At 37.0% G+C, this 26,287-nt stretch overlaps 1 protein-coding gene across 4 annotated transcripts in view; it reads left to right on the top strand.

The window, feature by feature from the left end:
- The first annotated feature begins 6,576 nt into the window (after nucleotides 1-6,576).
- Nucleotides 6,577-26,287, top strand: part of TM2D1 (TM2 domain containing 1) — a 143,375-nt gene continuing 123,664 nt past the window's right edge. For all 4 annotated transcript variants that reach the window (XM_068539999.1, XM_068539998.1, XM_068539997.1 and 1 more), the window contains exons 1-3: nucleotides 6,577-6,775; nucleotides 8,718-8,787; nucleotides 19,022-19,130. In XM_068539999.1, coding sequence (XP_068396100.1) covers nucleotides 6,590-6,775; nucleotides 8,718-8,787; nucleotides 19,022-19,130 — 365 coding nt within the window. In that variant the 5' untranslated portion in view covers nucleotides 6,577-6,589. The remainder of the gene's footprint in view (nucleotides 6,776-8,717; nucleotides 8,788-19,021; nucleotides 19,131-26,287) is intronic.

Genomic DNA, 26,287 nt, shown 5'->3' with positions numbered 1-26,287 from the left:
CCTCCCTCCTACCCTCTCCGCCTGGGCGGGGCGCAGAGGTGGCGCGGGAGGGGCGGGCGGGGTAGCCTGGGGCCGCGGGACGCCGACTCTGGGGGGGAACCCGGGGGCGGTGGGCTTCTCTACTTTATGCAGGTAAAGTTCTACTGGGCGAGGGAGGGTTAAAGAGCCAGAAAAAGGTGGGATCTGAGGGCCAAGTGGGCAGACGAAAAGCCAGGTGGTGGGGAGATCCGGCTAGACAGGTGTAGGCTGGCTGGGCTGAGAGGAGACCTGAAATCATGGAAATTGAAGGAGGACATTGATGAAAGGATTTCGTCAAATCTGCTTGGTCCCTCTTTGTCCCTTACCTTTCCCGTTCTGTCATCCCTCCTTGTGTTGTCTTCATCCGCTGACCCCACACTAAATTCTAAGTATAACTGGGGGTTATTTTTTGCTCATTTAGTTGAGGAAAGGAAAGAAACCAATCTAGCAGTATTTGCCTGCGATATGCCGGGCGCTAGCTTATATACATTACCTCATTTGCCCTGTGAAAAAACCGATGAAGAAACTGCGCACCTACGGGTTAAGTAATTTGCCCAAAATTTGGGACCCAGATGGGATCTTATGACTATAAGTCCAGTGTTGACTTCCCTATATGTTTTAACATTTTTGTTCTTGATATCGTAACTTGACTTTGAGAAAGATTGTGTAGAACCTACAACAGCTTTATTCGACTCTCTCTAATGTAACTAACTAGAATTTTGATGATAGGCGTTTTATTTTGTCTAATACAGTCCACACATTAACGGTAAACAGAATCAATCTTCAGGTATGTGTTCATTAAATAAATCTAGTATTTGTTAAGCACTGTGATTGACTTTGTAAAATGTTAAATATGGGGGATACCTGTCCTCAAGGAAGATGGTATGTACAAGACAGCTGCAATGTAAGGACATCTGTTGTAAGATCATGCACTTGACACCTCTTAGTGTATCGTTAGTTGTTTTTTTGTTTGCTTGTTTTTAAGAAATTATCACTTGTTAGGCCTGGTAAAAGGATACACAGGATACAAAATTTCAGCATGGTCTCTGCCTCTTAAGAATGAACAAACTATCGAAGGAAATAAACTTATACAACAACTTAAATTACCAAATATGTATAATGAAGCCAGAACTTTCAGAAAACAAAGAGATCTATTATGCTTGTTGAAAGCACCTCTTAGGATTTAAACAGGTCTAACAGGTGTTTGGGATTTGCTTAAGGTAAAATGGAGAAGGAAATGCTTCCTGAATTGGGGTTGGGGGGGGAAGAGGGGCAGCATACAGGTGGAGACCAATTATCTCAAAGCATCACCTTGCAAACATAGAGTAAGGTCTCTTCTTACTCTAACATTTGATGATGGTCATGAACATATTCCCCCTTTCTCAAAAAATAATGTGACTTTGGGGAATTCCCTGGCGGTCCAGTGGTTAGGACTTGGCACTTTCACTGCAGTGGCCCAGTTTGATCCCTGGTTGGGGAACTAAGATCCCACAGGCTAAGTGGCTTGGGCAAAAATAATAACAACAAGAACGATGTGACTTTTAATTGACTGTGAAATAAAGTTCAAACTCCTTTTCTTAGTATCCAAGGCCCTCTAAGCTCTCTCCTTGTTGCCTCTTCAACCTACTCTTCCATTTCACCCTCCAAGATCTGACGCTGGCCAAATGATCTGGTCTACTCTATGCCCTTGGAATAACCACACCATGACTTTTCCGTTTGTTACTCATCCCCTTTTCCATGCTTGGAATGTCCTATGAGCCCTACCCTTCCCCCAGGGCCTCAGTGATCATTCCCAGAAAACATCCATCTCCACCACATTTAATCCCGTTTTCTCCATATTTTAGTGTGGTTATTTTAATTTCTGCTTTCCTCTGGCTCTTACCTGGAATTTTAAAAAATGTTTGACTTATTCAATACATTTTTTAAGGCACATACTCTGTGGTAAACATTTTCTGGCACAGAGTTTTTTTGTTTTTTTGTTTTTTCAACCTCTGCGAACCCTCAAGAGTGTTTTATTCACAGAATGATGAAGATGAACACAGTTTTAAGAACACATCTCTGAAGTCAGAAGATCTGAGCTTGAATCCTGATTCCACCATTTCCTAAAATATGCGACTTTGACAAGTTACTTAAACCTTCTAACTCCCATTAGTGAAATTTCAGTACCAATACTTACAATACTTCATATGGTAGTTTTGAAGGTTAAATGAAGAAATTACATGTATTGCATACACCTGGCACATAGAAAGTACTGAATAAATGAAGCAGCACATAGATGGGCATGAACATGACAGATACTTGTGACAGCAAAGAGAAAGCCAAGAGTAGTAGTAAATAAAGTGAGGCCAGAGCAGATGTTGGAGGACCTGAAAATACTACGGAGAACTTTAGGTTATAAGACTTTATCCTTCATCTCTAAGAAATTAAAGAGCCACTGAAAATTTCTGAATAAGATTTTTATTTTTTGCTTTTTTAAAAAACATTTAATGATTGGTGTTTATTTTTTAAAATGCTTGATTTCTTTAGAGCAGTTTTAGGGTCTATATTGAACAGAAGTTACAGATTTCCTAGGTACCCCCTTCTCCCACACATTCATAGCCCCCCTCTTTACCAACATTCCCCACCAGAGTGGTACCTCTCTTACAACTGATGAACCTATATTGACACATAATCACCCAAAGTCCATGGTTTACATTATGGTTCACTCTTGGTGTTGTACATTCTATGGGTTTGGATAAATGTATAATGACATGTATTCACCATTATAGTATCATGCAGAATACTTTCACTGCCCTAAAAATCATCTGTGCTCTGCCTATGCATACCCCTGCTACTGCCCTCCCTCCCCAACTCCTGGCAACCACTGATTTTTTGTTAACTCCATATTTTCATCTTTTCCAGAAGGTCAGATAGTTGGAATCATACAGTATGTAGCTTTTTCAGATTGGCTTTTTAGTAAGATGCATTTAAGTTTCCGCCATGTCTTCTCACGGTTTAAGAGCTCAATTCTTTTAGCACTGAATAATATTCCATTTTCTGGACGTACCACAGATTACTTATCTGTTCACCTACTGAAAGACATCTTATGCTTCCAAGTCTGGTCAATTATGAATAAAGCTGTTATGACCATGTGTACAGGTTTTATCTGGACAAACATTTTTAACTCCTTTGGGTGAAATACAAGGAGCTTATAGGATTTTGAATAAGATTTTGAATATGATATAGGTTTTATGTTTTCCTAAATGAAAGATTAATCTGGAAGCAGTGTGAAGAATAGATTGACAAAGTTGGGGAGAAGGCCTAGAATCAAAAAGAGGAAGGAAGAAGTTGCTATAGCAAGGTACATAGGAAATGACGTACACCTGAAATAGGGTGAAAATAGAGGATTAAAAAACTGAGCACTTAAAAATATCAGTTGCTTACTGATTAGAAAAAGGGATAAAGAAGAACAAGGAGAAAACTGAAGTACAAAGATGATTCTAAGCTCTGAAACTGATAAAATGGATGTTGGTGTTGAAACTTAGAAAAGCCAATTTATTCTGTTTTGTTTTTTTGAGAAGTAGGACTCTGCTAAAGTCAGTTTTAGATCCTACATTTGACATTCACGATGAAATATACTTGGCATAGAGTAGGCCTTATTAAGTGATGAGTCAAAGTTAATTGAATTGGATGGCAGTTAGACTGGTGCACCAAAGAGAGGACACAGAAATACCTGAGAGACAGCATGGATGTAGAAAAATTCCTAATGTGCAGAAGACTATAATAAAGATTTACCAGGACCTGATATTATGAATTTACCACCAGAGGAAAAAAAATGCCCATCTCAAATAAAAAATAAATTTGGGGAGAGTAACCATCTTTTATCTCTTAATGATTCTGTTCTAATCATGGAAACAGGGATCGGGTTGCTCAGGGCAAAACTATCTATTAATGTAATTAGGTGTATACTAGAATTTTAGGAATCAAAAGATCCAATGTTCAGAGCCTTTGAATCCCAGAGGAAGCTTTGCTTCAAGCTTCACTGGCAAACCTCTTTCTAATGTTTCTACATAGCAATTTCCGTATTGGGCTGTGTTATTCATATCCTTTACTTTCTATAGGATTTCCATAGAATCCTATAGAATTTTTATGAGACAAAGAAATTTTGCATTGAAAACATGCCTAAGATTGAGATTTAACGTTCTTACTAAAATTAGACAATGTAGTATCTTGTTATCAGAGACTATACTTGCAAAGATATAAAGTAATATATTTTACTGAGCCATGAGAAAATAGATTAAGGGGCAGTAAGAAGAGAAAGTGAACCAGAATCACTTCAAGAGTCAAAAATTTTGTATTTCTTTACTTTCACGGGAAGACTCTTGTTCTTTTCAGTTTATACATTGTAGGAGAGAACAAAGATAATCAATAGAACCATAAAAACAGATTTTGTAGTGGGATTAATCAGCAAAGCACAAGCATTTTCAAATAGTTAATTGTTCAAAATCTATATGAAAAACGACACAAATATCAGCAATATTCCTGCAGTCAGCAGGAAAATACCTAATTTTGTCATAATTTCAATAAACTCAAACTAGAAAGTTGCTTCCTTTCACCTTCTGATTTCCTTTAGATTGTATTTTGAAAATCAAACCAGAACTTTTTGAAAGCGTCAAAATGGTAGTCAAAATGCAAAGTCACTATCTTTTATCACCAGATACTCTGTGTAACAGATATTCCAGTCCTTATCCCTGGGTTTTACCCAATCCTTGGCCCCAACCCCTTTCCTAAATTTCATCTCAGGATGAGGATGAGGGATGGTGTTGAGCTGTATGTTATACACATTATTGGTAATTTTTAAAACTCAAAGTTAATGGTTAATTTTCTAGGTTGTACATTTTTAGGTGGTCATGCATCCTATGAAGAACCAACTCTGCTCCTCCAGTTTGGCCTGGATTTTGAATTATCTTGATGTCAGTGACAAAATATTGTGTTCCAAATACTGTTTGGGGGATTATCTTATCAAAACCCTTGTCCTACTACACCAACTAATACATGCTTCTATTGTGACAATTACCAAGCAGTATTTTAACAGTTTGTCTTTTCCCCCAGCAAACACAAAGTGTTTAACTACTGGGTTCTTGCCTCTTTATTTTTTGAGGCTGTAGGGTCTCATCTTATGCTGTGTACAAAGTAAATGCTTGATAAATATCTTTATGGAGGGGAAGGAGGGAAAGAGAGAGAAAAGAAAAGGAAGGAAAGGAGGGCGGGAGAGAGGGAGGAAGGGAGGGAGGAGAAAGGGGAAAAAAAGAGAGAAGGTGTAAGTCCAATTAAAACGGGAAGTTTAAAAATTGAACTAGTAAATTTCAAATTTCTTATCACTTAAGTCTTTAAGCATAAATGTTTTAATTTTAAAAATAGCATAGTAATGCTGCAAAATTGGTTTAAGAAAAATTTTAAATGTAGTTACAATACTAAGATATTATTGCAAATAGTTTCATGTCTTCTCATTCAAAAATGATACATCTTGTAATACATTATCTCAGGGTTGTCAAAGTGCGGTCTCTGGACCAGCAATATGAGCATCACTTGGCAATTCATTAGAAACGAAAATTATCCTGCCCTAGCCTAGATCTTCAGAATCAGAACCTGAGGCTCAACCATCTGAGTTTAAACAAATACTCCAGGTGGTACTGGTGCTCCCTAAAGTTTGAGAACCACTGCACAGCACAATTGTTCAAAATTAGTCCTACTGTGGATGGAGAGGCGCCACTCAAACTCAAATATTTTTACGTTAGAGAAAAACAACTAAAATTTCACTAAAACATAGTACACATTTTGTTCCGTATAAAAGATACCCCCGTTACTTTAGAATACATAGAACTATTTAGAAAGAAGAGATGGAGGAAAAAACCCTCCAACCTTTCACTTAGTTTAGTCGTAAACTCTTTGGTCTCCTCTTGTTTTAGGCCCTTTCCTTCACCTAAATTTTCACTGTTAAAAATAAAGGTGTAAAAATGAATAAATTAAAAAATATATATATAATTTTTTAAAAGAAAAAAATTGGAAGAAAAAGGGTGTAATGCTTATTTTTGTGATACAGTCCTCAAGATCAATTTGTACCAGCCTTCCAAAAAGTTCTTCTCTAAGACAACAAGGAGGCCATCATATCATAGTAAGAGCACAGTTTCTGAAATCGGGCAAACATCAATTCTATTCCAACTCAGTAACTAAGGCCAACATGTTCTTTAGCGTCTTTTGAGTCTGGTTCGTTATCTGTAAACCCAAATCCTACCAGACTAACAGAGATAATGTTTGTAAAAGGCTTATCAAATTGCCGGGCGCCGCTGGCACTTTTGCTGATGGAAAAGCCACAGCAGCATTAGCTCGGGAGGAAGCCGTGGACGGACGTCAGCTGATTCTCCAAGCGAGCTGCCTCCTGATTCTCAAAGACCAATCGAAGCTCTCCCAGGTGATTCCGCAGGCCTAGAGGGATGACCTGCCTCCAACGGATGCACGGTCCCTTTAAGAGCCTCACTCCCGCTGCCGCCAGACTCCCGGCTTCGCCTAGGCGAAGGCGGAACCGGAAGTTATGGGGGACGTGCCGGTCCCCAGCATGGCGACCTCTCGGATCTCCGGGCCGGTTGCTTCCGAGACTGCTGCTGCTCGGCTCCTGGCCGCCCTGTGGGTCGTGTCAGTAACCACGGGAGCTTGGGGAGCTGCCGCCGGCGGTGGCGAAGAATCACTTAAGTGCGAGGACCTCAAAGTGGGACAATATCCTCTGTGAGGAGCCCCCCCCACCATGGGGCGAGGTAGATTCGGGGTCGAGAGTGGGTCGCGGCTCTCAACACGGGCTAAGGTTGTACTGAAAGGAAAGGTGACCTGTGTCCTTTAATGACCGAGGGGCCCCAGGCGGTGAAGAGAGATGTGGGGCTGGGACGGACAGAGGCTATCCTGTGTGATTTCCTTGGGATTTTACTGAACGTTGACGCTTCCTCTTGTGATCCCCCTTTCTTTTTTAAAAATTCATTTTTTTAACTGGTGGGTTTATTTGTTCAAACACGTAGATACTGAAGTATGTTGGGCCATGTTTGTAAGCGTTGGAATTAAGTTAAAAGGTTGATAGACCCTACCCTGGAAATTTGCCGACTTCGGGGAAGACAAGTACAGTAGTTAATAACGATATAGCCAATGTATGTTGTCCATTTATCGTTAACTTTACACTTATTACCTTATACTCTCTCGACCTACATGAGATCCCAGACTGCAAGGGGGCAAATTCCTGCTCCACTTTGTAACCGTGGACAAATTATTTGAACTCTGTTTTATCATGAGTAAAAATATAGATAACAGTGCTACCAACTTAAAGGTCTGTTGTGATAAATTAGTACAGGTAAGTCACTTAGAACAATGCCTGGCACATAGTAGGGGCTATATGTGTTAGCTGCTTGTTTACTGATGAGAAAACTGAGGCTGGAGGAGTTAAGTAGATCTGTTCATTGCAGCAGCTCTGATAAAGGGAGGAGGATATGAAATGGGAGTTACATTCAAATTAAAATAGGTACTTTTGTACAAAATTAGACAGTTTCATACAAATTGTAGACCAGAAAAATTAATAGAAGCCGGAGATATAAGAAAGATTCTATGAGAGGAAATCTTAAAATTAAGAAAATTCGATGGTATTTTTAGGAGTTGAGGAGAGGCCGCCATTATTAAATTTTTAGAGAATAGCTCTAATTTGCTGATTACCATTATGCTAGGAGTTTGAGAATCACTGACCTAGTAAGTTGAGTCCCTTTCTTGGCAAAAATGTCAGGGTGATTCTTTCTAATAAAATAATTGAGCAGTATGAAGAGTTGTGCTTTTTGAAACTTAGAAGTGGCTGAGCATACAAGATGATGTTAACTGGAAAATGTTTTTCCTGGCATAAAGATGAGATTTCCAATAGTGATTCAAAAACCCTAAAGAGGTGTCAGACTCTGTCTCCAGAGACATCCTGTGAGTACCTTACTTATCTCATATTAGTGTCAATAAAATATTTAGGAAACAGAACCCCGACCCCAAGTGTTGTGAACATCTATGAGAAGATAATTATTATATCCATTTACAAAAGCCTAAAATCCTGTTGGGGAGACCATGTAGACCCACCTAAAACAGCCGTCTTCCTCGCAGTCTGATGGGAAGCACCCCCGGCTTGGAATCAGGAAATCTGATTTTACTACCTATCACTCATACCACTTTGGATAAATCACTCAAACCTTGAGCATCAGTTTGCTTCAGTAATGTGGGGATAATAGTATCTACATCACAGGGTTATTTGTGTTACATGAAATTATGTATATGGTAATACTTGGGGCCTGTGAATAATTTCAGTCAGATATCTGGTAACTGATTTTTTTAACCTCAAGTTCTCTTATAATAATTTGGTAAAGATTTTTATTTTCATTTTTTTGGTGTGCTTTGTGCTTAAACCCTGACTGATGTTCTATAAGCATAGCACCCTCTGCTAGAGTTTTTAATACAATTTTCCTGTAATAAATTAATATTCAGGTATTATTTAGTGACACTAAAAGTATACCTGTGCTTGTTGACTTGGACAAACTAACATCCTCTTTTCACATGTGAATATAAGCATAAGTATATAAGATGACATGTTAAAGACAAGATGATAATGTTTTGTATTGGAATGTAGTTCATATTTCCTTAACTTTTCTACATATATTTGTAAAGATCCAAAAATAAATGATGCTACACAAGAACCAGTTAACTGTACAAACTACACAGCTCATGGTAAGACTTCCAGAAACATGTTTTTTAAAATAATTTTTAAAACATTATTTCATAGGTGAATGTGTGATCGCTAACAGTAATTAATAAATGTGTTTTTTCTTGATTTACAACATTATTATTATTCAGTTTCCAGAACAACTTAATATTGGAGAACTGGCTAGGGGTTGTTAATATTTAATTTAAAAAAATAATCCTATTCTATTAATTATATAAACTGAGAAGATTTTATTTTCATTCATTTTTTTAAAAAACCTTTGGAATCAGTTTATATAGCTTTCTTGTTGCCCTTCATTTATCAAGTTATGTTTTACAAAGATGTTTCTTTAGACTTTTAATTACTCAAAGAACTTGAAATGAGACTTTTAGTCCAATAAGGTACAGTGAGGAGCTATATCACCCATATCATGCACTTCTAAAATATACTTAGGTACATCCTAAGTATGAAAACAATATGGTAAGGATTTTAAGTGTGCATCAGTATTTTCTTAGACGTTTTGATAATGGATAACACCCTCAACCTAATGATTTGGGGGAGCTTCTGTTATTCCAAAAAATACGTAACGCTAGATAAAAATAAGTTGTTTAGCCTTCTAAAGGGTTATATGTTGGAAAGGAGGCAGATAGATGTATGTTGGAGCTATTTGGATTTGGCATTCTTATATGACATGGTACATAATGATGGTCAATACCTAGTATTATTTTGAGAAAAAAACACCTATTGAATATATACTGATTGTTTTATTGTTTAGACAGGAAATAAGACAATAATTGATGTTTTCTTTATAAATGAAAGCTACTAAACAGATTCATTATGGAAATCAGATTAAAAGGATTTTTTTAACTGCAAAAAACTTTCAGTTTTTCAAAAGTATCTTATAGTCAAATAACTGACCTCTTGATTATGAATTTGTATATATTTTTAAAAGATCTCCCTTCTCTTTTTTATCTCTTTATATTTTGACACACTGTTAGCCCCATTCTAGGCAGCAGAGATATTTGAAAGTAAATCGTGTTAAACTTTTATAACAGACGTTTTGCTAGTATTCTGGAGTAATGAAATTTTATCATATAAACAGTAGTAGGTTATATATATATGAGTTTTATAGTAAATATTGCTCAATATGTGTACATTTATTTAATTTAGATGTGTTAGACTTAAAGGAGCTTTGCATGGAATCCCCTCCTTTTTAAATTGCTTTATAAGTATATTCTGATTTGCCTGTGTTACAGTTCAGTCTTTTGTATTGTGCTCTCAGAATACAGAGAATAGTGTTAACACACATAAAGAAGAATGAGCTTTCAGATACTCAACCACGTATATGAAATATGTTGGAAATCTGTGAGTACTGTTGTGACTGAGGTCACTTTAAACTAGGAATCAGGCAGCCAGCCATCTCAAAAAAGCCTTTTCTAGTCTGCAGAATTCTTTGTAGGTATGAGGATTTTGAAGGAAATTATACAACTGAAAAGAATAGTTTCTGACCAAAAAGAGCTCTGCCCTCCAGTTAGGTGTCTCTTTTGTAAAATAAGTTTGAATCCACTTAAGTAATTATTGCTAAATAAGTTTATAAACAACTACAAAATCAAATGATCAGACTGCTAGGAAGTATAAAAGGACTTGGAGGTGTTATGGTCACATCATGACCTGTCAGGTAAGTTATCATAGATGATGTAAGTGGAGAGCTGCAGAAAAATAAAAGGAAGGCTTTCTATATACAGGAATGGCATGGTTATTCATTTGGAGAGAATAAACCATCAGTGCCTAACAGTCTGGAAACACATATAAAATGTTAAAAATTAATAAATAGATGACTTTAGATTATTATTATGATTTTAAAAAGAAAATAAAGTTTCTGAGACAAATATGAGTTACAGGGCTTCTGCATGTGGATTATAATTTATGCATGACCCAGAAGTGTTCAGCCAAGATCTGGGATAGGTTCTACCAGCCCAGCCCTCATGAGGCTATGTCTGTCCACAGGATGCTTTTTTTAATTGTCCTTTTTAAAACACGCAAGACTAGTGGAGTGGCTGTGGTGAGTCACTTCTGAGTGCTGATCAGAGAGGACATCAAAATGACCCTTGAAACATGCTTTTTGGTCCTGACATAGGACTATATTAGAGTTGTGAAAAGTGTGATCTCTCTCGTTTCTCTAGCCAAAATTTTTCTTCTGTTTTTGTGAGTATATGAAGGACTATTGCAGAATCCTCAAACTAAGTTTAATTTTCTTAAACTATACTTTTTAGTAAGGAATGAGTAGGTGGAATGTTTTACAGAGAGGGGAGTTTGGAGGTAGAGAGTAAGAATTGGGACCAAAGGCAAAGGAGATTCAACTATGACAATAAACTGTTGTGGTCTTAAAATGGTTACCAGTTAGCCCAACACCAGTTAACATGCATCTTTATTTATTGAGAAATTATTTGTAATAGTTTAATAATTAAATTAAAATAAATGGATCAAAACAACTAACAGTGAACATTTATATTATAAACTATTATTGAGAAATTTATTTATTGAGAAGTTATTATATGGCAGGCTTCTGCTAAATGGTATAGATGATACATAAAAGAAGACAATCTCTGCCCTCAAGGAGTGTTCTGTCTAGAATGTATATATACATAAAAACATATATAAGCAAGTGTTCTTAATTTTCTGATCAGTGAAATACAAAAGTATTTAAACTCCATTTCCAGAAATTTTGCTCTGGTCCTTTGGCAGAAGGTCTTTTTTATTAAGATGTTATTGAAATATATTGACAGAAAAGTACACTTAAATATAACTCAAATAAATTCTCACAAACTGAACACACCTATGAATGCTTCCAGATTAAGAAACAACCTTATCAACATGCTACGACTCTGCCCCATGCTCTCTTATAGCCACTCCCCTGCCTTAATGATAATTATTATCCTAACTTCTAACAGCATAAATTAGTTATGCAAAGAGTGTGTTATTTTTAAACTTTTTATTTGGAGATAATTTCAAGCTTACAGAAAAATTGCAAGAATAGTACAATATGGGTGTACAATAGTACACCCATACACCGTCTCCCCAGATTCACCCATTGTTAAACATTATCCTTCTGGCTTTATCATTGTGCACTCATGCATGCTCTCTGTCTCTCTCTGAATTTGTGTATATATGTTTTGTCCCTAAATATGTTTGTGTGTGTTTTCTAAGAATAGAGATATTCTCCTGACATAACCACAGTTCAGTTGTAAACTTGAGTAAATTCAGTATTAATGCATGTACTTTACCATCCACATTCTGATTTTGTCAAATGACCCAAATAAAGCCTTTATAGCATTTTCCCCCAGTACAGGATCCCAAGATCAGGTTTTGCCTTTAGTTTTCCTTAACTTGGAATATTTCCACAGCTTTGTCTTTAATGATACTGATAAGTTTGAAGACTACAGTCCCCTTTATTTTAATAGAATGTTCCTCATTTGGGATTGTCTGATATTTCCTTACAACTAGATTTAGGTTCTGCATCCCAGGATGGAAAACTACGTAAGTGATGGCGTGTCCTCTGCGTCTCACAGCTGAGGGACATGATATCTATCTGCCTCTCATTGATGATGTTAAGTGTTGATCACTCAGACTTTTCAGTTAAATATTTTTTCCTTTGCAACTAATGAACAGTCTTTGGGGAGACTCATTTAGACCATGCAAATATCCTATCCCTCATCAAAAATTTCCCCTAGACTTAGCAACCATGATGATTCTACCCCGAATCATTCAATTTTTTTTTTTTTTTTTTCCCTTTGGCTACGCCGCAAGGCATGCGGGATCTTAGTTCCCTGACCAGGAGTCGAACCCGTGCCCCCTGCAGTGGAAGCATGGAGTTTTAACCACTGGACGACCAGGGAAGTCCTCCGAATCATTCTTTACTGTGATAGTTACAAAATGATGATTTTCCAGCTCCAGCACTTCCAGAGGAGAGGTGTCTTTTAACACTAGAAATATGAAGAGAGGGTGGCTCTTACCAACTTTATCTTTTGCTTTCACCCGAATTCTAGATTGACACATTTAATTATCCGGTCATTATGCAGTATAACCTGTTACAGAAATCGTAAATAAAAGAGTCTGACCCTTTTATTTGACAGATCAGATCAGAGTGCAGAGGCATGATGTTAACTGGAGTAGAATCCCAAACCACCTCCTCTCTAGGTCAGTCCATTTTACTGTGATGAAACTTCATTGATTATTTTATTTCTAGTTTAGCTTTTTCGTATTTAAAAAACGGTGCTGCTTTTTATAATTGAGAAATAACAGTGTGCCATGCTTAAATTGATGCCATCTAAATCCTAGACATTGACCAGAGCCAAACATTTTGCAAGAAAACTGCAAATGGAATAGTTTTCAAGCTTGTAGCATGTTGCTTAATTTTGTCAACTAGTTAACATTTATTGGAAACTGGCTTCCTTAATCTCATCATATTGATTTATTTTTGCTTGTTCCTGATATCAGTGTAAGCATGGCATTACCATGGTATAATGAAAAGAGTACTGATTAAAAGTGATGAGTTAGTCTAGGACTTGTAGAATATTACCAATTTATGACACTTTGGTGAGCTCATTTAATTTCTTGGAACCTCAGTTTTTCTGTTTGTAAAAGGAAAAAAAGAAAAAAGGAGCATATTACTAGTTCTGCCTACTTAATAGTTTTTTTTTTAAAATAAGGGTCGGGCTTCCCTGGTGGTGCAGTGGTTAAGAGTCCACCTGCCAATGCAGGGGACACGGGTTCGAGTTCTGGTTCGGGAAGATCCCACATGCCGCGGAGCAGTTAAGTCCGTGTGCCACAACTACTGAACCTGCACTCTAGAGCCTGCAAGCCACAGCTACTAAGCCCACGGGCCACAATTACTGAAGCCCGCGCACCTAGAGCCCACGCACCACAACGAAGAGCAGCCCCCACTCGCCGCAACTAGAGAAAGCCCGCGCACGGCAACGAAGACCCAGTGCAGCCAAAAAGGAAGGAAGGAAGGAAAGAAGGACTCCTTTAAAAAAAATAAATTAAATAAGGGTCAAATGAAATTATAAAATATGTAAAAATGAATAAACTCTAGGGTTGTAGGCATCTATTGAATAGATTAATTTCATTTCACAAAATTATTAAATTTACATCCACTCACATGTTATATTCATTCCTCATGTCAGGTTCATTCTCGTAGTCTTCTCAGTGTTGAAGTTCTCTAATTTCCTGGAGTAAGGAAGTTGAACACTTCCTCTAGCCAAGCATCATGCTTTACATACCATATGCTTTTAATACGTGTATAATAGCATTACAAGGGTCTTATTCCCATTTCACAGATTACAAAACAAGGTCCAGTGAGGTTTTGTAACTGGCCCAAAAGAACATACTAGTTAAGTGACAGAGTTTGGACTTAAACACAGATTCGTCCCATTCTAAAGTATTGCTTTTTGGAGCTTTCTATCAGTTGAAACAAATCGGATCAGTCTCAATGTTTCTCTTTAATATTTTCTCATGTTATCTCACTATACTGGGAGCAGCAGCTCATCCATCCTCATTAAAGTACATAATTTTCATCCCTTGAAATAATTAGCTCATACTTCTGTCAGACTTCTCTAGAATTACTGTAGCAATGTGGTTTCCCCTTCACTCTGGTACTTCCACTATTTGTATCTTTCCTGAGGTTCTAAGCCTAGAACATTGGGCATTTTTCTCTCCTTTATCTGTCTCATTAAATACAAAGCAGCTCATATTGAATACAAATCATTTCTTATATTAGAAATGATACAATAGCATTGAAAACTAAAATTGTCAAAATATAGGCGTTTGAACAATTAATAGTATCCAACCAAAAAATAGAAAGGTACGATTTAGTTTTTAATATTTTTATAAAGCATTTTTACAACTCACCTATAAATGTTTGATCTTTCAAAATTTTGTACAGGAACCTGTAATCTCAAAAAACAGTACATTTCTGTTAGGCAAGGTGCATTGGACAGTAACCCCAATGGGAATCATAATTATAGTGTTTTGTATTGCAACTATCTCTTTAAGATCTGATTTTAGATAGTCTGCAGGAAGATCTAACAAGGCTATAAGGCAAGAAAGTGACAGCTTCAAACAGCAAGTACAAGGTAGTAATACATTTAGAGGAAAAGTATCCAAAATTTAGTAATAGAATTCTGTTTTATTGCACAATTTTCCAATCCAGAACTTACTACTTTGAGGATTTGAAAAAAAATTAAGGGTGTTATTTGAAGAAAAACTTGTGTCTATCTATAGATCTTCCTGCAGGTCACTTCTTTGTGGAGGTGGAATGGTCCTCACCAAGGCAAAAAACTTTAATTTTTTTAAACCAGACATTGCTTTGACTTATTTACATGTCTGATGCCTTAACTGGAGTACATGTAGTCCTGGGGGGGTGGACAAAACTTTCCAAGAGGTAAACAGATATAGATGAATTAGTTTTCTAGGGCTGTTAGTAACAGTGTTACAAACTGGATGGCCTAAAACAGTAGAGGTTTACTGTCTCTGGAGGCTAGAAGTCTGAAATCAAGGTGTTGGCAAGGCCATGTTCCCTCTCAAACTCTGGGTAGAATTTTTTGTTTCCTCTTTCGAGCTGCTAGGGGTGGCCGGCAATCCTTGTCATTCCTCGGATTGCAACCTAATCAATCCTAGTTTCTCTCTCTTTTTAAAATTTTTTTGGCCATGCTGCGTAGCTTGTGAGATCTTAGTTCCCGACCAGGGAGTGAACCTGGGCCCTCGGCAGTGAAAGCCTCGAGTCCTAACCACTGGACCACCAGGAAATGCCCCACATTAGTCTAATCTCTGCTTCTGTCTTCACATTGCTTCTGCCTATATGTCTTCACATCATCTTCTCCCTGTGTATGTTCAATTTTCCCTTTTTTAAGGATACCAGTCTTATTGCATTAGGGCCCACCCTAATAACCTCATCTTAACTTGGTTAAATTTGCAAAGACTCTATTTCTAAGCAAGGTCACATTCTGAGGTACTGAGGGTTAGGACTTCAACATATCTTTTTGGGAGGGTACAATTCAGCCCACAGTGTGTCTAAAATAATCAATTTCCAGATCCTCAGTTTTTATATGTGTATTTTTTCCTACAATTGATGTAAAATTTCTGAATTTTAAAGAAGAGCCCTTTCATATTCTTGGTTGGATCATAATGGCTATCAAATTGCTGTGGTATTTAGATTCCATTTTAAAGAATGCTATAATATTTCAATACTAAGGGCAGTATTTACAGTATGTTGGAAATAATATTTTTCCCAACAATTTAAATCCATGGTGAAAAATTTTAGATGTCAAGTTAAAAATGTGTGAGGGAGTATATGGTTTTAAAAAATTATTTTAGGGAGTGTGTGAGCCACATTTTTTGAAGACCACTGATCTACAGCGGTTTTTCAACCTTAGTACTGTTAATGTTTGGGACTAGATAATTCTTTATTGTGAGGAGGCTGTCTTGTGCATTGTAGGATGTTTAGGAGCATCCCTGCCTCTACCCACTAGATGCCAGTAGCAGCTTCCCAGTAGTGGCAACCAAAAATGTTTCCAGACATTGCCAGATGTCCCCTGGAAAGCAAAATTACTTTCCATCATTCCTTCATCATAGAAATAGAGCATACTGATCTCCTTTCAGTTGGTAACATAGAATATATATTAGCATTTCAAATTTTTTTTTTAATTTAATTTTATTTATTTATTTATTTTTTATGGCTGTGTTGGGTCTTCGTTTCTGTGCGAGGGCTTTCTCTAGTTGCGGCAAGTGAGGGCCACTCTTCATCGTGGTGCGTGGGCCTCTCACTATTGCGGCCTCTCTTGTTGCGGAGCACAGGCTCCAGACGCGCAGGCTCAGCAATTGTGGCTCACGGGCCTAGTCGCTCCGTGGCATGTGGGATCTTCCCAGACCAGGGCTCAAACCCATGTCCCCTGCACTGGCAGGCAGATTCTCAACCACTGCGCCACCAGGGAAGCCCCCAAACATATGTTAATCTCAGTTTTGAGTTGTCTACTTACTATATAGCTCCAGTCAAAAGCATGACCTAAGATGGCAGATTGAGAGATATAACTTAAGGGACATGATGATAATTCATTCACAAAAGTCAGTACGTTTTATCCGTATATCAAGGCAGATGGCAAAACAGCTACATATAAATCATGTGTTAACTTTTGCCGTATCTCTGTAGATCTTAACATTATAAGCTCTTGCTTATGTCTGGAGTCAGTGTGAGAAATGGCTATGTGGAAAACCTCTGTTGTTTTAAACGTTCTAATTGAGGACCTTCTCTATTACATTCTCTTACCCTTGTGTCATGAACCAAACCAAATTCCCACAGTGGTTTAGAGGTGAATTGGTATGCTTTCTTTCAGTTATATCACAGTAGCTCTGTAAAGCTTTTTGCCTTAACTACCAGGAACCTCTGAGCTAAATTTGTGGTCAGTTATACTGTCTTCCCTTAGTTGTTTCCCAGTATAATTATTTCTTCATTCTCCCTCTTCCCTTAATTTTATTACTTTTTTTCTTGTTTAAGTGGTTCTCAGTTGTATTGAATCTATCTATGCCTTTTAGCATAAGCACCTCCTTGTGTTGGAAATGTAAATACATTAAATAAATAAAATTTATGGGACGGTATAGTTTGAACTATCAGTAACACACAGAAGGGTGCAAAGTCATTATAGAGTTTTTTTCCTGGCCTCATTCTCTCAGTGTACTACTCTGGCATAAAAAAGGACAGTGATTTGTTGGAAATCTTAAGATGATTATAGACAGAAAATAAATACAATTTTTCTCTCATAATAAAACTCTGGAGTCTGTGTTTTTTTGTTTGTTTGTTTGTTTTACACTATTAGACCAAGTTCTGTTTTCATTTTCTCAAAAAAAAAAAAAAAACCACTGTATTGTTGCTAAACATAGAGATAAGCATTTACTGAAACTACCCTAAAAACATTAGTACCTTATAGTCAGAAACAGTGAAGGAGGAAAAGGCACTAACATTTATTGAATGCCTACTAAATGCTGTGCCTTACACTAGGTATTTTGTATCACATTTAATCCCCACAATAGTCTTATTATGATCTTAGTGCTATTTTTATCTATAAGGAATCCAAGGTTCTGAAACAGGCAATGCACAGATAGGTCATTCTCATTCCGAAGTTCTAGCATTTTTTTTTTCGTAAATTTATTTATTTATTTTTGTCTGCGTCGCGTCTTTGTTGCTGCGCGTGGGCTTTCTCAGTTGCGGTGAGCAGGGGCTACTTTTCGTTGCAATATGCGGGCTTATCATTGCGGTGGCTTCTCTTGTTGTGGGGCATGGACTCTCAGCACATGGGCTTCAGTAGTTGTGGCACGTGGGCTCAGTAGTTGTGGCTCGCGGGCTCTAGAGCGCAGGCTCAGTAGTTGTGGCGCACGGGCTTAGTTGCTCTGCGGCATGTGGGATTTTCCCGGACCAGGGATTGAACCCATGTCCCCTGCATTGGCAGGTGGATTCTTAACCACTGCACCACCAGGGAAGTCCCCAGAATTCTAGCTCTTTACATGATGAGCCATAAAGACTTCAGGACAGTGCCGGCCTAGCACATAGTAAGCTCTGTAAGTGTTACTGCCTCTTATTATCATGTCATTTGGGGTATGAATAATGATCAAAATTACTAAATGCTGAGATAATACACTACATCAAATCCTAGAGGGAAATAGAGAAACAAAAACCAAATTCTATACATTTAGAGTAAATGAAAGTAATTTATTTAGAATAGATAAAGAGGAATCTTAGTTTATTGTAGCCATCATCTATAAGAACTTTATAAACTGAAAATATAAAATCAGATTATGTTAAATTTAATGAGATACCAACAAAAATTCGAGAAGTATTCTTTATTCTAGAGATGAAGTAAAGGATAGTAATGTGCAATTCTTCCCTTGTTACCTTTGTCAGAGGCAGGAGGTTGAACTTGATGGGTCATGCATCTAACTCAGTGTGGCAATTGTTATGCTTTTGTGTTGAGACTACTCTATCATATTATCTGCATCTTGTACGTGTGTGTGTGTGTATATATATATATATATATATATGTATATAAAATGTAGCTTTTCCTATCTAAATTAAAGTATATCATGTTATATTGGGAGGTGGTTTGTTTTAACATATTTTCTTGTGTGTATTGCTAGCTTTAGGAAAAAACATAATTACATACTTTTCCACAAGAAAAAAAATAATGGATTTTTTCTTTTTTCTGCCTTTAGTTCCATGTTTTCCAGCACCTAACATAACTTGTAAGGATTCTGGTGGCAATGAAACACATTTTACTGGAAACGAAATTGGTTTTCTCAAGCCCATATCTTGCCGAAATGTGTAAGTACCTACCTTACTGAAGCTAAATTTTCAGATTACTTGCCTATGTTGTATCTTGACTGAATGGAGTGAAGAGGAAAAGAGTTAATTTGTAAGGAGAATCCTGCACTAATATAATTTTTATCTTTTTGCTTTTGTCAGAAAATCTCTATTTTAAGTGTGCATATTGTTATATAAATGCAGTTTACCAACCAAGTAAAGCTCAGTAGTTCACTATGTGGGATAAATAGAATGAATGGCTTCATGCCATGTCAGTTCAGCCAGTTTTTGCTACCAAATGGCTTATGAAAAAATTCTGTTTTCAAAATTTGGGGGCTTTCTCGAGTGCAAATAACGGATTGTGTACCTATAGTATTAAAAGAATGCTAATTAGTAATCATTTGCATTTTGAAACTTGGTTTCATTATTTGTAATAGGTTTGGATGATAAATGGTAATGTTAAACAGAATTCAAAAGTTAGTTTGGTATATTAAGACAAATGGTTTTATTTTGTTGGGAGTATTCTTTTTTTTTTTTTTTTTAAAGATTTATTTTATTGATTAATTGATTGATTGATTGATTGCTATGTTGGGTCTTCGTTTCTGTGCTAGGGCTTTCTCTAGTTGCGGCAAGTGGGGGCCACTCTTCATCACGGTGCGCGGGCCTCTCACTATCGTGGCCTCTCTTGTTGCGGAGCACAGGCTCCAGACGCGCAAGCTCAGTAGTTGTGGCTCACGGGCTCAGTTGCTCCGCGGCATGTGGGATCTTCCCAGACCAGGGCTCGAACCCGTGTGCCCTGCATTAGCAGGCAGATTCTCAACCACTGCGCCACCAGGGAAGCCCGGGAGTATTCTTTGTTTAAAGGACTTTTAAGTTTGCTATTTATTTTTGCTCCAGTAAAGCTAACAGTTTATTCTTACATTTATGCTTTGTCCTGAAAGCATGATTTAATTTTATCCGTTTTTATTAATTGTTGGCATTATATTTTTACCTTTTACTGTACGTTATTGCATTTTATATGATGGCACCTATTTTGCAGTTATATCAAAAAACAACCACTATTTGACTGTTTCTGCAAGTTCTATTAGAATTCTTAGAAATTACTATTAGAGTCTTTTTTTCTTTGGCCCTACTTCACTGAGTTAATGAGGGGCTTTAAATTCTATCTTGCTGTGTAATCCAATCACTTTAAGCTTCTTGGGTTCCAAGATTGCTCATAAGTAAAGTAAAAATTGTTAAAGGGAATTATTTCCAAAGTACTTAGATATGGTTTAGTCAGTTTTTAGATTTATAGATTGATGTTTCCAAATGACAAATAATTTGTTAAGTGTTGGTCCAAGGTTATAATACAACAACTAAGAAAATCATCCATTAAGAACAGCTACCATTCAGGTTGGACGTTTGAGGTTCATATTACCTGTAATGGTTACACCACAATGATCTGCCACTTAATTTCCAAGTTAACTCTGATTTTTCTCTTACTGTCTCTGAGTAGATTAGGCTCAATGCAACTGAGCTGTACTAATCATGCTCACAAGACATTGATGTCAATTGTGATAGGAAATATAGCTATCAAGGAAACTAGATACTCCAAGTCTACTGGCCAACTTATTCCCCTCCTGTCGTAAAGTCTACAATTCCAAAATAGAATTTGCTTGATGAGCATTGAATCAGAACAAGGGGAGTTAGATTGATAGATAATTTTAATGATAAGTCACAAAAGTAACATAACCTGATACATCACTTTCCTTTATCAGGATATTCAGCATATGCCTACCAAACAGCCAGCTGCTAGTTAGCTACTGAGTAAAGACTCACTGACAAATTCTTAATTCATTGAGTGTCCCTTTTCCAGTTTACATATCTTCCTTCTCCTGTTGGCATATCCTTTTATAATATTGATACTTGACTAGAACTCCATCTCAGTGTTGCAGATATAGCCATTCTATAATGTATTCTTCAGCAACTGAAGTCTAGTAACTACGTCTGATTGGTTACCGAGTCACACACCTATTTATACTGGCCATCTGCATTAGTTGGAGCAGCCTGTTGTAACAAATGTCTTAAGAATTTCAGTGACTGAACACAGTAAATGTTATTTCTCACTCACATCATAGTCCAATTTGTGTTGCCTTGGAGGTCTGGATGAGGTGAAGGGAGTGGTAGTTGCTCCATGCAGTCATGCGGGGTCTTGTGCTTTCATATTGTAGCTTTGCTTCCTCTAGTCCTTCGAGTCCTTTCCATTCAGCCAGCAGATGGAAAGTGGAGAAAGAACCCCTGCAGGAATGTTTTATTGGCCAGACATAAAATGATGGCATACATCACTTCTGTCCTCATTCCATTGGCCAAAACTAAGTGATGGCTGCACTTAACTGCAAAGTAAGCTACAGTATACAAAGGCATAGCTCAGAGATATCGTGAGTTTGGTTGCAGGCCAGTGCAATAAAGCAAGTCACATGAATCATTTGGTTTCCCTGTGTACATAAAAGTTATGTTATACTATATGTAGTCTATTAAGTGTGCGATAGCATTGTGTCTAAGAAAACCATACCTTAATTTTAAAATAATGCTGTTGGAAAAATGGTGCCGATAGACTTGCTTGATGCAGGGTTGCCACAAACCTTCGACTTGTAAAAAACGCAGTTTATCTGTAAAGCACAATAATGCAAAGCACACCAAACAAGGTCTGCCTGTAGTTTAGTTGTATGTCCATGAGAAAAAGAGAAATGATTTGGTAAACAATTAGACAAATCTCTTCTACACCACCAGTTTTTAGATTATCCTTTAGGATGATTTATTTATGTAGGTAACTGCTTTTCTAATTTCATTCCCCTTACCAGCCAAGCTTTTTGAGAGGCTTGTTTCTATAATATTTATCTTTTATGAATTTTTCAGTCTAATGCAGTATGGCTTTTGGCCATACTGAAATTCGCCAGCCATCTTTGTTGCTATATCAAATGGATATTTATAGTCCATATCTTAATCCTTCTACAGCATTTGGCATTCCCTTTTCTTAAAACTCTTTCCTTGACTTCCAGTATAAAACACACTTCTATTTCTTTTGATTCCTATTCCTTTCCTTCTTCCTTAAATCTTGATATTCCCAAGATGATGTCCTTGGTCCTTTTCTCTGCTTCATTCATCCACCCCTTTGGTTTCTCTCACCATCTTTATATAAAGGTCCTTTCCTTCAAATCATTTCCTCCTTTGTATTAGTGAATGCAGCTGTTCTACCCAGTTTCTTAAGCAGAAACTTTTGGAGTCATTCTCCTATTCTCTCATTCCCCACATTTCTTCTGGCTGCTTCTGCCTTCTTAGTATTTCCCAATTTTGTTTCCTTTTCTCTCCCACTGCTACTATCCAGTAGGTTATAGCTTGAGTTTCTACAGAGTCTCCCAATTTATTTCTCTACTTCTAGTCTGGTGACCCATTACAATGCAGAGGGGGCACTACTGCCCTCAGTGTAAAATCTGACGTTCTTATAATATTAGATGCATAGACAGAATCTCTGGGTTGTTTACCATCTCCCCTAACTCCCTGAAAATGTCCTGATTGTGAGTCAATGCAAAAAACAGGATCGTAAGCAGGAGACCGACATGATCAGATTTGACTTTAAAATGATAACTCCAGCTACCTTTTTATTTCTTTACTCCTCTTTGCAGCAACTCCTTGAAAGAGTTATCTAATACTTCTTTTCTTTAATTTTTTCCAACTTTTTTTTTTAATTGAGTTAACATAGGTTTGTAACATTATATAAGTTTCATGTGTACATTATAATTCAACTTCTGTATACACTGCAGGGTGCTTCTCACCACATCTAGTTTCCATCCATCATCATACAATTGATCCCTTTTACCCATTTCGCCTACCTCCCACCCCCCTTCACCTCTGTGTCTACCAGTCTGTTCTCAGTTTCTATGTGTTTGTTTTTATGTTATTTTTTGTTGTTCATTTACTTTTTTTTTTATATTCCACATATGAGTGAAATCATATGGTATTTGTCATATTTGTCTTTCTCCATCTGACTTATTTAACTTAGCACATGGCACTTAGCACATAGACCTTAAGGTCTATGCATGTTGTCACAAGTAGCAAGATTTTGTCTTTTTTTTTTTAATGGCTGACTAGTATTCTTGTATATATATACACCATATCTTCTTTATCCACTCATTCATTGGTGGGCACTTAGGTTGTTTCCATATCTTGGCTGTTGTTAATAATGCCGCAGTGAACATTGGGATGCATATATCTTTTTGAATTAGTGTTTTCTTATTCTTTGGATAAATACCCAGAAGTGGAATAGCTGGATCATATGGTAGTTTTCTCCATACTGTTTTTCTTTTCTTTTCTTTTTTTTTAAAATAAATTTATTTATTTATTTATTTATTTATTTATTTATTTATTTATGGCTGTGTTGGGTCTTCATTGCTGCATGGGCTTTTTCTAGTTGTGGCGAGCAGGGGCTACTCTTCGTTGCGGTGCATGGGCTTCTCATTGCGGTGGCTTCTCTTGTTGTGAAGCACGGGCTCTAAGTGCATGGGCTTCGGTAGTCGTGGCACACGGGCTCAGTAGTTGTGGCTCACGGGCTCAGTAGTTGTGGCTCGCAGGCTCTAGAGTGCAGGCTCAGTAGTTGTGGCACATGGGCTTAGTTGCTCCGCAGCATGTGGGATCTTCCCGGACCAGGGCTCAAACCTGTGTCCCCTTCATTGGCAGGCAGATTCTTAACCACTGCACCACCAAGGAAGTCCGTCCATACTGTTTTTCATAGTGGCTGCTCTAATTTACATTTCCACCAACAATATATGAGGGTTCCCTTTTCTCCACATCCTCTCCAACATCTTGTTTTTTCTTTTTTTTTTAATTTATTTATTTTATTTATTTATTTATTTACAGCTGTGTTGGGTCTTCGTTTCTGTGCGAGGGCTTTCTCTAGCTGTGGCAAGCGGGGGCCACTCTTCATCGCGGTGCGCGGGCCTTTCACTATCGCGGCCTCTCTTGTTGTGGAGCACAGGCTCCAGACACGCAGGCTCAGCAGTTGTGGCTCACAGTCCTAGTTGCTCCGTGGCATGTGGGATCTTCCCAGACCAGGGCTTGAACCCGTGTCCCCTGCATTGGCAGGCAGATTCTCAACCACTGCGCCACCAGGGAAGCCCCATTTCTTGTTTTTATGATAATAGCCATTCTAATGTGTGAGGTGATATCTCATTGTTTTAATTTGCATCTCTCTGATGATTGAACATCTTTTCAAGTGCCTGTTGGCCGTGTCTTAAATGGAAAAATGTCTGTTCAGATCCTCTGTCCATTTTTTAATCAGGTTGTTTGTTTTGTTGTTATTGAGTTGTATGATAGGAATTGCACTGAATCTGTAAATTGCTTTAGGTAATGTGTATTTTAACAATGTTAATTCTTCCGATCCATGAGCATGGGATATTTTTACATTTCTTTGTGTTTTCTTCAATTTATTTCAATAATGTCTTATAGTTTTTAGTATACAGGTCTTTCATCTCCTTGGTTAAATTTATTCCTAGGTACTTTATTATTTTTGTTGCAATTATAAATGGGATTGTTTTCTTAATTTCTTTTTCTGCTAGTTTGTTAGTGTATAGAAACACAACAGATTTTTGTATATTGATTTTTTTACCCTGCTGTTTTACTGTATTTGTTTATTATTTCTAATAGTTTTTGGTGGAGTCTTTAGGGTTTTCTATATATAAAATTATGTCATCCACAAATAGTGACAGTTTTACCTCTTCCTTGCCTTTTATTTTTTTCTTGCCTAATTGCTCTGGCTAGGACTTCCAGTATGTTGAATAAGAGTGATGAGAGTGGACATACTTGTCTTGTTCCTGATCTTAGAGGGATAGCTTTCAATTTGTCACTGTTGAATATGATGATAGCTGTGGGTTTGTTACATATGGCGTTTACTATGTAGAGGTACATTCCTTCTGTACTCATTTTATTGAAAGTTTTTATCATAAATGGATTTTGAATCTTGTCAAATGTTTTTCTGCATCTTTTGAGGTGCTCATATGATTTTTATTCATTTTGTTAATATGGTGTATGACATTGATTGATTTGTGGATGAATCATCCTTGCATCCCTGCAATAAATCCCATTTGATTATGGCGTATAATCCTTTTAATGTATTGTTGTATTCGGTTTACTAATATTTTGTTAGGGATGTTTGCATCTATGTTCATCAGAGATATTGGGCTGTAATTTTCTCCTCTTGTGGTGTCCTTGTCTGGTTTTGGTAATGCTGGTTTTGTAAAATGAGTTAGGAAGCGTCCCCTCCTCTTCAGTTTTTTGGAAGAGGTTGAGAAAGATAGGTATTAAATCTTTGAATGTTTGGTAGAATTCACCAGTGAAGCCATCTGGTCCTGGACTTTTGTTTTGGGGGAGGTTTTTGGTTAATGTTTCATCTCTTTACTAGTGATAGGTCTATTCAGATTTTCTATTTCTTACTGATTCAGTCTTGGAAAGTGGTATGATTCTAAGAATTTATCCATTTCTTCTAAGTTGTCCAATTTACTGGCATACAGCCATTCATAGTAGTCACTTATAATCCTTCATGTTTCTTTGGTATCCATTGTAACTTCTCCTCTTTCATTTCTGATTTTATTTATCTGAGTTGTCTTTTTTTTTTGTTGTGAGTCTAGCTGAAGGCTTGTCAACTTTGTTTATCTTTTCAGAGAACCAGCTCTTAGTTTCATTGATCTTTTCTATTTTCTTTTTAGTCTCTATTTCATTTATTTCCACTCTGATTTTTATTTTTTCCTTGCTTCTACTGACTTTGGGCTTTATTTTTCTCCTTATTCTAGTTACTTTAGGTGTATGGTTACATTATTTGTGGTTTTTCTTGTTTCTTGAGGTAGACCTGTACTTCTATAAACTGTCCTCTTAGTACTGATTTTGCAGTGTGTCCCTTAGTTTTTCAGTATGTCATATTTTCATTTTCATTTCTCTTCAGGTACTTTAAAAATTTCTTTAATTTTTTTCATTGATGCATTAGTTGTTCAGTAGCATGTTGTTTAGTTTCCACATATTTGTGATTTCTCCAGCTTTCTTCTTATAATTGATTTCTAGTTTCATACCATTGTGGTCAGAAAAGATGCTTGATATGATTTCAGTTTTCTTAAATGTATTGAGACTTGTTTTGTGTCCCAGCATATGGTTTA

This window comes from Eschrichtius robustus, chromosome 3 (assembly GCF_028021215.1).
Source record: "Eschrichtius robustus isolate mEscRob2 chromosome 3, mEscRob2.pri, whole genome shotgun sequence".
NCBI lineage: Eukaryota > Metazoa > Chordata > Mammalia > Artiodactyla > Eschrichtiidae > Eschrichtius > Eschrichtius robustus.
The sequence above is the reverse complement of the archived record's forward strand: the minus strand, read 5'-3'. Positions and strand labels throughout refer to the sequence as shown.